Here is a 13,562-nt window from a genome sequence, read left to right on the forward strand (position 1 = left end):
ATCAAACTTTCTTTCTGGAGCTGAAGACCAAAACCACAACCAGGTCAAGGGGTATTTCTGAAGTCATTTTTACAAAGAAAAAAAAAAAAAAATACAGCCACAAAGAAAGAATAGAAGCAACCAAACATTATACATCTTATCAAACAGTCTTGATTTTAAGGGGATAAAATAAAAGCCTGGGGATATCAAACAGTACCTATGAAATGAAGACTACTGGCCTTGGGTTAGTTAATACTAATCACACCACTTGCTAAAGTAAAGGAAATAAGAACATTCTGGGGGTGGGGGAGCAGGTAAATATTAAGTAATTAGTATTACTAATAGAAAAATAATTTTTAAATATTTTTAAAGACTTTATTTGACAGAGAGAGAGAGTGCACACATGCACACACACAAAGAGGGGGAGCGGCAGAAGCAGACTCCCCACTGAGCAGGGAGCCGGGACACAGGGCTTGATCCCAGGACCCCGAGATCCTGACCTGAGCCAAAGGCAGACGCTTAACCGATGGAGCCACCCAGACGCCCAAGAACGACTAAGTTTCAAGTGTCAATTAAGTAAATGAAGAATAGTAGGGGGAAAAAATAGAATGGTAGGGATCTAGACTCAAGTAAAGAAAAAGTATCAATCTCTTCCTCCTTGTTCTGAAAAGAGGAACATTTCTAGAATACATTCATTGGATTGCAATGTATACAACAATAAAGATATTTATTAAGCTAATTACTAAAAAACAATTTACTGCCCACACTACAGATTTGTGCAGAAGAGAACTATGTACGCAATAAAATGCAGTGAAAAACTGACTGATAGTAAGTTTAAAAACGAAAACAAAGTGGGGATGGAATCCCAAGTATTATCTGACTTCAAAACCTATGCTGCCCAAGGACCCCTTGTATACGACACACACCATCCGCCAGGACGCCGAACCCCAGAGAACAGGTGAGGGAATGGTACACCTGCTACAGCAGTGCAAGGAAGGGAAGAGGTCATTATTACAAAGAAACTGAGGCTCGGATAAGCAAAGCAGACATGGAAATATCCCTTTTAACCTGAAGAGACAGCAAAGCACACAGGAGAAGTGTTTTCTGGGCTCTCCACATCTGACCTCTCCAGACACTCCTTTCACCACTAGCGACTCCGGATGCTGTCCTTGTTCTTTTCTAGGCTCTGTCCCTCTGGGCAACCTCATCCATGTCCATGACCTCAACATTCTGATGAATACCACACCTTATTCTAGCTCAGATTTTTCTTCCGAGTGTTGGCCTCTATTCCTAATTTCTTACTGGGCTTTTCCACATTGTGCAATCTCCAAAATACCACACTCAACAAGCCTACGATCAATTCAGTATCTGTCCCAGCACGCCTGCTTTGAGTGCCACATTTCCACCACCATTACCTGTGCTCCCGCGCTCGCACGCTCCCGCCCAGCAAATGCTCACAGTGCCGCAGCGTGCGGAGCGACCACGCAAGCGCAGTGTAGTACATTACGGATGATCACGTGTTGGCCCAAGGAGTTAGGTCACTTACCCAGTCCCCTATCCTCACGTCTAAGGCTCTTTCTGGTGCACTCCCTCCATATCCCCTGCCTTCTGTCTCACACTGCTTTGAGTCTTCTGTGCCTCTGGAGAGTCACCACTTCCAACTTTTAAATGATTTATGGCATAAAGTTGTCTGCGATTTGCTCCATACCTACTGTTGTAACTTTGCCTTCCTCCTCCTTCCTCTGTCCCTTCACCTCCGTGACAGGCCTGCACAACAGAACCCACCAGGCTGTCCTGTTTTTGAACTTTTCAAATGCTATAGACTCTTTGTTAATTCTTTCTCTACTCCTTTGTGTGGTAAAGCCGAAAAACTCGGCTCAGCAGTCTCTCTGTGAAGCCCTTCCACTCCCACCACACCCACAGTTCTCATTCCTGACTCAGTCTTCCAATGGCCTTCACATTATCATACTATTTGTACCATCATATGGATTCACGTTCATAGCACCTATCACAGCATACTAAAGCTGTTCACATGCTTATTTCTATGACCAAACGATAAGCTCCTTCAGGGTAAGGATTCTTCCTGGCTTACATACACTCAACTGTGTGCACACATGTTCACGTGTATCTACGTATTTCAGCACCATCCTTGGAAAGCAGAAGATACTCCATTAACATCTGCCAGATGAATTGATAATATTAAATAAGATGAAAATGATGTTTCTTTAAAAAATTTAATTAACAGATGAGAAAACAATACTGAACCTATATGATTTACACATAGCAACAAAATGTATGAAGAAAATGTGCCGTTATACAAAAAACTGGCAGAAATCAAATTATGCTGGGAGTTTTTAATACCCTCCCTATCATACTAAATTGAGTAAACGTTAAGCAGAACATGAGAACAATAAGATCAATTGCAAAAACCTAAATGACCATCAAAGGAGGAATAATTTTTAAAACACAAATGTATACTCAACCTCTGCTTTGTACAATAGTGTAATAAAGGTTAATTTTGCCTTTTGATTTTAACTAAGATTTAATAACTAATAAAGCATTTTCCAATAACGAGGAAAGGTTCTAAGAGGATTTGGCTACAAAAAAACATTAAAATAAAATAAAGGCCTAGGGGCGCCTGGGTAGCTCAGTTGGGTAAGGATCTGACTCTTGATTTCAGGGTCATGAGATTGAGCCGGGCTCTGCACTGGGTGTGGAGCCTGCTTAAGATTCTCTCTCCTTCTGCCCCTCCCTACCGCCCCTCTAAAAACAAATGAATAAATAATAAATAAAATAAAACAAAGGCCTAAATTTAGTATTCTACAGTTTGTTTTTTTAAGTGCAACATGCAAGAATGTATTTCCTACCATGTTTGCTGGAGTTTTGATCCAAAGATGTGTTCACAGAAATGCTGTCCACTGTAGTCCACTTCCTTAGTCTTGACTGTGGCTCTTTAATACTGTTCATATCCATATTTACATTCAAGTTTGAGTTCAAGCCTAAAAACAAAACAATACTTCAATAGAAAAACCACTTTATAAAATATAGCACATTTTCCTTCTGATACCACAACTTCCGTTTTCTAGAAAAGCACATGTAACTAATCTGTTTTCAATCCTGTGAATTTTCCTTAATAAATGTCACCTTGCCAATGTGGCACAGCCAAATAATTACAGACAAAGGCAAGGCAGGCAGAACAGACACTCTGGGCCCCTGGCCAAGGTTGTGCAGAAATAACCTCAAGAGCAGAGCCATGGCTACATTATCAGAGAGAGCAAACAAATAGAAATCCTACACAGCTATTCTAATATTCAATAACTCAGTGTTTTCAAACCATAAAACTGTTAAAACCATAATTGTGTCAACTGTGGAAAACTATTTCTCCATATAATTTTGATTATTTTAAAATTCCTTGATAAAAGAAAAGACAATTTTAAGGAAGCCAAATATTAAAAATTTATCTCCAATAAAACAGATCTTTATTTTTTAAAAAAGATTTATTTATGTATTACAGCAAGAGTGTGTGCACATGGGGGAGGATGGGGGCGGGGGGCAGGGGGAGGAGGAGAGAATCTCAACAGTCTCCATGCCTAGCGTGGAGCCTGACATGGGGCTCAATCTCACAGCCCTGAGATCATGACCTGAGCCAAAACCAAGAGTCAGACACTCAACCAGCTGAGCCACCCAGGGCACCCCTAAAATAGATCTCTTTAGCTATCCCCCAAGAGCACCATGCATGAAGAAATATTAATAATCACTTTCAGTTGTTATTTTTTGCTTGTAAACAACAATTTTCAACTGGTTGGCCAGATAAAAGACACTGCCATTTAAAAGTAAAACTGTATTGCACTAACAATTATACTTAAGGGTGAGACTCTCACACCTCAAGGCACAATTCCCTTGAACTTTGCTGATGACACACATCAGAGTCAGATACTCTCTTGGAACAAGGATGGAAATTTCCATCGTAGATATTCTGGTCAGAAAACTGACCATTAAGCCAGGGTTTCTTAAGTGTGATCCCAGGACCATCAATATCAGAATCCTCAGAGATGCTTGTTAAAAAAAGACTTCAGTGGGAACCAGAATCTCTGTTTAACACACAGCCAGGTGGTTCTTATTCTAAAGTTTTAAACAAATAGTTTTAAATACTTGGATTTCATGACAGTCCATGTGGTATCAGGTCAGTCAAACTTGGAGCCTTTAACAACGTGAATTCTCTAATATCATCCTTATTTTGGGGGAGAGCAATTACATGTGCTGCTCTCTGGACTCCTCAGCTAGACCCAAGACCTGGCAAATTTTTCTGTGAACCTGTGAAGGTTCAGATAGTAACTATCTCAGGCTCTGTGGGCCACAAGGTCCCAGTGTCTCTATGCAACTCTGTTGGAGCAAAAAAGCTGCCACAGAATAATACATTAACAAAAGAGAATGGCTCTGTTCCAATAAAACTTTATTTACAAAACCGGGCAGCTGGACAAATCTGGCCAACAGGCTCTAGTTTGCCAATGCCTGATTTAGACAACCATACTGTGTTTGCATGGGTTCAGCAGACTTCCTAATCAAGAAGGAGCAGCACTTTTTTTTTTTTTTAAAGATTTTATTTCTTTTGAGAGAGAGAGAGTGTTCACGTGTGCGTGCAGGCATACCTACGTGCAGGGGGAGGAGCAGAGGAGGGTGGGTGAGAGAGAGGAAAGAATCTCAAGCAGATTCCATACTGAGTGCAGAGCCTGACATAGGGCTCAATCTCACCACCCTGAGATCATGACTTGAGCCAAAACCAAGATTTGGACTGAACCACCCAGGAGCCCCTGGAATAGGAAATCCCATATTCAGAAACTTATCTCCTCACTGGCCCAATTTATATGTCTAGTATGCAAACAGCAAGAGTCACTTCCCTTCACTGGTAAGACCACGTCTCAACATACTTGGGTATTTTCACTACCCTACCTACTATTGTCTCCGGGATCAGAGGGTCACAACAAATGGCTTCTAAGGTATTCACCTGCCATGGTAACTGACAAGGGAACTGCTTCTGGAAACATAAAGAGATTGTTAACAATCCCAAGGACTCAAAATGCAACCTATGTCCTGGCTGAAGAGTCCACAACAATACCAGGGAAAGCCAAATCGTGTACAGTCCAGCCAGAGAAAAGCAACAGCAGGCCCCAGCCCCTGCCCACAGCCCAGAACACGCAACTTAACTAACCGTCTTGGACCCAGCTGGGCCAGCAACCAACCAAGCTGGTTTACAAGAAACCACTGTTAAGGGAAAAGACTGAAGGAGAAAGCAAAATGAAGAGGGTGTGAACAATCAAGGCTCAAAACAGAATCAAAGGCACAAGGAGAAAAGAGACCCAAAGAAGGAGAAAACATCAAGGCCTGAAATTTCCAGAGGGAATAAAAGCCTGGGGACAGAACGAAGAAAGGGAAGAGGGGGCAACAGCAGGGGCAACAGCAGGGGCAACCAAGGCAATCCTCCTCTCGCCTCTATTTTCTACGCTCAGACCAGAGACCATCTCTAAGTATGTAGGCAAGAATCACAATTACAGGTACCCAAAGCACAGAAGTGACTGTTCCCAGCTGCTCCCGCAGAGCAGCGCGGCTCAGGGTGTCTCCCCCTTCTGCCCTACGAGGAAGCGACCTGGTGGCTTAAGAGCGACTTCACCTTTATTCTAACCTGCTGTAAAAGAGCGGGAAATTTTGGAAACAGTGTAATTTTCTTGCATGGAGAGAGGCCTTCCCCCAAGGTGAACCTACAAGAGGCAAGGCAGCTCTCGGGGAGGAAAGGGTCCCGGGGCCAGCATGGTTTTCCTGGGGGGACGGAACCGTGCCGCTCGGGGAGAAGACACAGTAAGCCCGTGGCCCCTGAGCATCAGCTGAATGCTCACGGCAGTGAGAAACCCACCTATCGGGAAGTTGCTGAAAGCGTTTATTGGTGATGGCCCTTTTTGCAGCTCGGGTGTAGTGTGGGGCATGACATTCTCGAGGAAAGATTTCATGGCTGGCTGATGGAGTGGCTGCTGCTGAGATGGTGGGGTCTGCTGCTTCACCAAAAGGCTGGGATCGAGTTGCCGGGACTGCTGCATCATTTGCTGCTGCACGCTAAGAGGTCGACCCTGGAAACAGCGAGATGATTGGGAAACATGGTGGACAGAAAGGCTTCCCAGATAGCCACATATTCCTCCTCACTGCCAAACTCAGCCCCCTCCTCCCCAGCAGGAAGGCGAACCATCACCGCATACCAGTTAATACGACTTCTGGGCAAACAAGAGACTTAGCAAACCACGGATTTCCATTTTAATAAAGGCATTTTGCATCTCGTTACCATTCTACTGCAATGAGTTTAGGTTAAGGGTGTCATCTACCTGCTGGTCTTGCTGCTGCCGGTTCCCAGAAGGCACGCTTCTCTGACTCTGGGCCCTTTGCTGCTGCGCTAACAATCGCTGGAGGGAAGAGGGTGAAAGGCCGTCAGTGTTGCTGTGTCACAGAGCTGCGAGTGGCCTCATCTGGCGTCACCTCCTCCTGGGACTCCCTGGCCTCAAGCCATTGTCCAATTCGGTCTGTTGTTCAATCTAAACTTGCACTTCATCAGGGGCATTTTCTCCGATCACCCTACCCCCTCCACCCCTCAGACCCGGCTAGGGGTGCTCACAGAGCAGCCTGCCCTTCGAGTTCACAGTCTGTCCTCACCGACAGACCGTAAGCTCCCTGAGGGCAACCACGCTGGCTCTGTTTGCTGCGACACTTCCTGCACACGGTAGACACTCACTAAATGTATATACCGACTAAGGCTGTTACTCTACTTACCTGTAACTGGGAGATCTGAGAAAGCTGGTTTAGTTGGGATAGCTGGTTCAGCATGGCTACCTGTTGAGGGCCAAAGAGCGGATTCAGGCCACCGTTGTTTGGTGCATACTTCAGCAATGAAACTGGAACCTTAGGATCACAACCGCAAGTTAATAATGTTGATCAAATAACTCAAAACTAACTAAATGTATGGTGTTTTCTGAACTGTCAATAGAGGAATTAAATCTGTGGACTATTACTTGGAGGGCTGGTTATGTTCTGTTTTTCTTTGCTGTACTGATCATACATACTTTCCTGGGTCAACTGGAAGATGATAGGGGGTGAATCTTAAACCAGCCAATTTACCAGACAAACGCTACTGTCCTCCTCCCCTTAAGATGTTTTACGGAAGGTAATGGTAAATTTTAGGTTTCATTTAAACTTGGACTCATTTTCTTCACACTACCCACATCCTTCCGTAAGGAGGGCTGATCCTGAATTAGCTGCATCTCAAAGACACAAGGATGAGCAATTAGCCGCCTCATTCAAATATCAAGTTATTCCAGGTCAAGAGAAGAGGGTAGGGTGGGAGTGATTACCTGAGGGGAGAGTAATGGAGGAGGCACTTGAGCACGGAGATTCGGCTGAGATGAACTAAGAGGTTGTGCTGGAGGCTGCTGCATGCCCCGGGGTTGTGCTGCTGTGTTTCCAACACCAAACATACTGGGATTGCCATTCTACAAAACCAAGCAACAGCGACAGAATGCCGGTGGGATTCTTTAGAGGCAGACATAGCAACACCACACTGTATTATTGATTAAACACAGTAACTACATGTAAGAGAGATCTCATTACTTATACAAATCATTCAACAGAGAGCCTAAAATACACACGTGGACTTACCTGTCTAACAGAATTCAAGTTTTGCATACCCAGCCCTGCTATGGAGCCAAGGGCCTGGTTAGGTAGTGCACTATTTGAAGGGGGAAGCTTCATGCTTTGACTGGACATAAACTGCATGTTTTGGGATTCATCTGCTACAATGCCATCCTGAGTGGACAGACAGAAAGATGTGCAACACCAGCCAAGCAAACAAGCAGAAGGGAGAAATCATTGCAGGAACAGAAGAGAAGTCACGTGACATTGCAGCACCAACAGGAAACGGGCAGAAAACAGAAGAGATTAGTGTTAATTCTAGAGTACATAAAAAGAACCAGACACATTTTACGGGATTAAGAAGAAAATACAAATGCAATCCCTATGCTAAACTGAAACATAAAGAGGAGAACGAACTACAAATCCAGTAACTGCGCTGGATTATAGTACCTTCTATTAAATGCCTTAAACCACTGATGAGAAAATTATGCTATTAAGTGTACTGGTTTATCAGCCACAGGGGTAAAACAAAACAAAACAAAACAAACAACTTACCTTATCAAAGTAAGGGCTGCGCTCCATGGAAGACTCTTTGGAAATCTGAGGCCGAGAACCAGGGCCTTTCCCGACCGTTCGATTGTAATCACCAATATTTAGGCTATGTTTATCTATCTCCATTCGCTTGTCCTGTAACATTCCTAAGAAATGCAGGAAACTATGTTATCATGTAGGAAGACAATCTCATTGGCTTCAGATAAATTTACAGCAGAAAGCAAAATATTCACTCCCCGAGATGACTTCTGCCTTGACAAGAACATGTGAAATATGCATTCAATAAATCTTGCATTCCTCAGAAGTAAAGTTGGGTTTAGTAAGTACTGTTATTTTACTGAACCAATTAACCTGAAAATGGACCAGTAATAAGACGGTTAAGACTTCTTTGGTGATCTTCAATCTGCTTAATTTAATAATAAAAACAGCCAAGACAAAGCACCATATAGATGATAGATGAACACTATGTGCCAGGCACTGTTCAAAATGTGTGTTCGAATTTAATGCCAGTAACGCTAATATTTTTTTTTTAAAGATTTTATTTATTTATTTGACAGAGATAGCCAGCGAGAGAGGGAACACAAGCAGGGGGAGTGGGAGAGGAAGAAGCAGGCTCATAGCAGAGGAGCCTGATGTGGGGCTCGATCCCATAACGCCGGGATCACGCCCTGAGCCGAAGGCAGGCGCTTAACCGCTGTGCCACCCAGGCGCCCCATCGCTAATATTATCACCTCCGTTTAGCAGATGAGGAAACTGGAGACCAGGCTGGTTCATATCTTCCTCTCTCTCAGGTCTTCCTCTGTCCATTACTCTCCTCGTTTTAACTTCTCTGCAACTTTAAACGCAAGTTCTTGCCTACTGAACCTGTTATTCCTATATATTTCTTATCTCTAACAATGGCCATTTATTGGCTGATTTAATGTCTCTCAGCTCCAAATTCACCCTTTTTTGACTGCTCAGTGAAAGCACATCTGGGCTCTTTACAGGTTTCTTTTGCCAGCTGGCTCCAAGGCTTTCTCAGTAGAGGGCGCTCGAGAGCCACTGCAGGAGGAAGTTAAAGTGCTCAATTGGCAGCTTCCCCACTGCCCCACTCCTGTTGTGCAGGGTGCTCAGCAGCAGCGCCTCACCAGGGTCTCCCAGCACTCCCACATACCTCCAAATGGTGAGACACCTCTCTATGAACAGCTTTTCCCAGCACCCTAGAGGGCAGATTTCCAGCAAGTCCCACCAGCACAGTGGCAGAGCAACTTCTCTGCCATTCTTTGAGCCAGGGAAGAGGCAGAGCATTGCCCTCACAGGGATACACCCGTATTCCGGATATGAATTTGCTTTACCTGCCTGTAAAGCTTCTGCCATCCATGGTCTCGCGGAAGGCCTCATTCTCACAGCACTGTGTCTGATCAAGGAACTCACTTCACAGCAAAAGGAGAACAGTAATGGGATCATGCCCGTGGCATCAACTGGTCTGACTGCATACATCATCACCCAAAGTAGCTAGCCAAACTGATAGGTAGAACTGGTTACAAAGCAAGTCAGGGGACAACATCCGTAAAGGATGGGCACCTGGGTGGCACGTCGATTAAACGTCTGACTCTTGGTTTTGGCTCAGGTCATGATCTCAGGTTTATGAGACCGAGCCCCATGTCAGGTTCTGCGCTCATCGTGGAATCTGCTTGAGTTTTTCTCTCCCTCTGTCCCTCCTGCTCATGCTCTCTCTCTCTCTCAAATAAACAAACAAATCTTAAAAAACAGGTGGGGGGGAATAGGCTTCTGCCTCACAGGACACGGTGTCTCCAACATCACCAGAATACAGAGGTCTGGGAAACAGAAGGTGTGAGTCGGAGTGGCTTCTCTCACTATCATACCTCATAAGCCACTCAGAGAATTCTCGCTTTCTGTTTCAGCAACTCTACAGGTTTGGAATCTTAGTCCTCAAGAGAGAAAATGGTTCTACCAGGACACACATCAGGCTGCTGAATTTTAAGACATTAAGACCTGGACATTTTGCCTTCCTTGTGGCACTGAACCACCAGGCAAAAAGGGGCTTATGTACTGGCTGGAGTGATTGATTCTGATCACCAAAGGGAAATGGGTTTTCTAATACAAAATGAAGGCCACGAGGACTCTGAAACCCAGGGGATTCTCTGGCATTGGGGGGGGGGGGGCGCGGCGGGGCGCACCTTAGTATTTCCAGGCCCACTAGTAAAGGTTAACGAAAACTACAGCAATCAAGAAATGGCAGATGAGGGGTGCCTGGGTGGCACAGCAGTTAAGTGTCTGCCTTCGGCTCAGGGTGTGATCCCGGCGTTCTGGGATCGAGCCCCACATCAGGCTCCTCCACTGTGAGCCTGCTTCTTCCTCTCCCACTCCCCCTGCTTGTGTTCCCTCTCTCGCTGGCTGTCTATCGCTGTCAAATAAATAAATAAAATCTTTAAAAAAAAAAAAAAAGAAAAGGCAGATGAATAAGGGCTCAGACCCTCTGGGAACAGAGGTTTGAGTCACTTGACCAGCAAAGGAACCCAGGGTGCTGAGGTGTGGCTGAGAGTGGGGCAGTAGGAACGGGTGCTGCAGGAAAGAAGCCATGGACACCAACCACAGCTTGTGACCGCGACAGAAACGAGGGCGGGACTTGCTCTGCATGTTTTCTATGGCTTGTTATAGGAGTGTGGCTGTCTGTATAGGCTGACCACTTTCTTCCTTCTCTTTCCCATTTTTATTTTACTCACAAGCTGCTGAAAATTAATTTACAACTTAGTCTTTCGGTCTCAATTGTGACTGACTTTGAGCAGTAATAATACAGCAATGACAAATGCAATGACTCTTGGGACTGTGTCTGTTTCCTCAAGTTTGGTGAGAGGGCAGATTTCCTCACTTGTAGGACAGAAAGCTGTACCTGGTTAAGAAGAGAGTGGAACAGAACTGTGTGCAGAAGGGTGCGTATGGAAGATGGGCGGTCAGAGGGTGGGATAAACTTGTACCAATCATCAACCTACTGCCTCTTGGCTCTCACTGCCCTGAAAAAAAAAGGATCTGGACCCTTTACATATTTTTCCTTTGCCAGCTGACATGGAAGCTTTGTCAGTAGAGGGTGCAAGAGACACAGCCAGAAGACAGACGGTGTCTCCCAGGTCCGGGTGCTCTCTCCTGCCGCACAGGCAGCTGCCCCAGCCGCAGGCCCTGACCAGGGTCACTGTTCCCACCAGCAGCCACCCTGGTGGTTTTGCAGCAGAGCACAGGTGAGACACCTCCCCAGAAGGCGGATCTCCTGCGGTTCCATGAGGTGGCACCAAAGTGACGTCTCTGCCATGTGGTGAGCAGAGGGCCAGGTCCAAGAGTCTGGATCTCAGCCCTGGCTCAGATGCCCTCCTCCATGGGCATGGTGTCTCTGTCCTCAGGTTAGTGACTTCTCCTTACCTCTGCTACTCTATCTTCTTTTGTGGTCTCTTTACCTCTTACTAGCCAAATCTTTGTTATGCTAATAATTCTTTATGTTTATATTAAACACATAATCAAATCACCGTGTAGTTGCTCTCCTGTCTGGACTCAGACTAAGAGAATAACTAGCACCTACTAAAGCATCCAGTCAAGAAAGCTGGAATCTCTCCCTCTCCCTCTGCTCCTTCCCCCTCTCTCTCAAATAAATAAAATCTTAAAAAAAAAAAAAAAAAAGAAAAGAAAAAAAAGCAAGCAAGCAAGTTGGAAATCAGCTTTTACCACACCCACTTCCCCACTGCTATAATGAACCGGCTCAGATTGGTTATGAACTTTCGTTGATTCTAATTCCTTCATCTCCACTGAATTGAGTCTTCCCACCTATTATCTTAGAGCTTTGAAATCCTCATTGGCTACTGCAACAAATCTTGAACCGCTTTTGGTATGTTTAGTATCTTTTTGTCCGTTTTCTGCCACCAATCTTTTATGTCCTGGGATCTTTTCAACATGCAGCCATATTTTTTTAAAAAACACAAATCCCAATCATGTCATTCTCCTGCTTAAAATTACTTAATCCCATACTTTCAGAATGAAGTTCAAACCCCCCAGCTCCTCATGATTTAGCACCTGCCTCGTTTTTTAGCACCTTCCACCAGGGGAAGCTTCTCTCATCACCACATTCCCACCACTACAACCAATGTATATTTCTTCTTCTACTGCATGGAACGACTTCCACTTCTCCAGCATGGTTCAAGTTGTCTCTGTCATATGATCTGGGCCTTTGCACCTACTGTTTCCTAAATTACTAAGACTCTATCACCCACCTGGATAACGCCTTCTTGACTGGACCAAATCTGAGGTCATCACAGACTAAAATCACCACGACCTTAGATCTGCACAGTGATTTGTACTTTGAAGGCAGTCCACTCATACACCATCACACTCCAGTGTATGCTGAGAGCAAAGGAATCCTGTGACAAGAACCCAGATCTCTCCTCTCCTGGTCTAGGTCAGAACTCACTTAGAACTATCACGGCACAGTAACATTTGTCCATCCATGATGAATACAAACCCCAAGTGATTTAACTTTTTCTTACCTCCGGAAAGATCCATCTTATTGCTCTGTACATTTTCTTCTGGCGAGTCTCTCTGAAGTAAGAAAACACAGCGTGTTAGCAGGCCTTATTTTATCAATGAAAATAAATTAAAAATGAAAATTTTTACTTTATTTCATTTGTCAAAAATCAAGCGGACTGCAAACTCTCTTCACTGCCTAGTAAGAAAAAATTTTAAAAATACGTGATCAATGTTTTTAGCTAAAACTATAAAAATAAAGAAGGTGTGATGGCCAATTTTACTCTAACCTCCAGCATATTCATATGGACTGAAAGATAGTAATAATTTGTTAAGAAAATAAAAAACTGAATTTAGGGTAAATTTACAGACCACCATTAAAAGGGAAGGGGCTGCTAGGAAAATACACTTACCGAAAAACTGATATTTGAAAACTGTTTAACGAATGGATTTATCCATGCTTCTTCTTGTTTGTTTCCACCTTTCATGGTTCCCTTTGCAAAACAAAAGAGTAGAAAGCTGCCATGGCCACCTCTATTGACGGATTAATAAAACTTCAAGACAATTCCCAAATCTCATTTTTAGGCAATTAATTTCTCCTCCAACCTACTCTTAGCAGAGTTGTTAACAATTACAAATCAATTTATTTGATTTTCAACTTCCTTTGCTCCAGTCCTCTGGTATAGCTGTAATGTACAGATAAATCTCCAAAGGCAAGCAGTCAAAAGGAAAAGACGGAAGCAAAGGGCCTTGACGACCCACAAAAAGAAAACAAGGTCCTCGGACTAACAGAGAACCGCTCATCAGTTTCCAGTTTACAAATGGACTGTGTTCTAAGAGCTTAATTATAATCTGGATTT

General features: G+C 44.1%; 1 protein-coding gene across 9 annotated transcripts in view; it reads right to left on the minus strand.

The window, feature by feature from the left end:
- The window catches only part of TNRC6A (trinucleotide repeat containing adaptor 6A), a 101,016-nt gene that overhangs the window by 16,734 nt on the left and 70,720 nt on the right, over positions 1-13,562 (minus strand). For 8 of the 9 annotated variants that reach the window (XM_087869698.1, XM_087869697.1, XM_045776470.2 and 5 more), the window contains 8 exons: positions 13,116-13,196; positions 12,726-12,777; positions 8,200-8,342; positions 7,368-7,505; positions 6,790-6,918; positions 6,348-6,425; positions 5,888-6,098; positions 2,847-2,978 (listed from right to left, as the gene is read on the minus strand). In XM_087869698.1, the coding sequence (XP_087725824.1) occupies positions 2,847-2,978; positions 5,888-6,098; positions 6,348-6,425; positions 6,790-6,918; positions 7,368-7,505; positions 8,200-8,342; positions 12,726-12,777; positions 13,116-13,196 (964 nt within the window). The remainder of the gene's footprint in view (positions 1-2,846; positions 2,979-5,887; positions 6,099-6,347; positions 6,426-6,789; positions 6,919-7,367; positions 7,506-8,199; positions 8,343-12,725; positions 12,778-13,115; positions 13,197-13,562) is intronic. The other variant, XM_045776473.2, reaches the window with a different exon arrangement.

This window comes from Ursus americanus, chromosome 2 (assembly GCF_024610735.1).
Source record: "Ursus americanus isolate L20-20 chromosome 2, mUrsAme1.1.p, whole genome shotgun sequence".
Lineage (NCBI taxonomy): Eukaryota > Metazoa > Chordata > Mammalia > Carnivora > Ursidae > Ursus > Ursus americanus.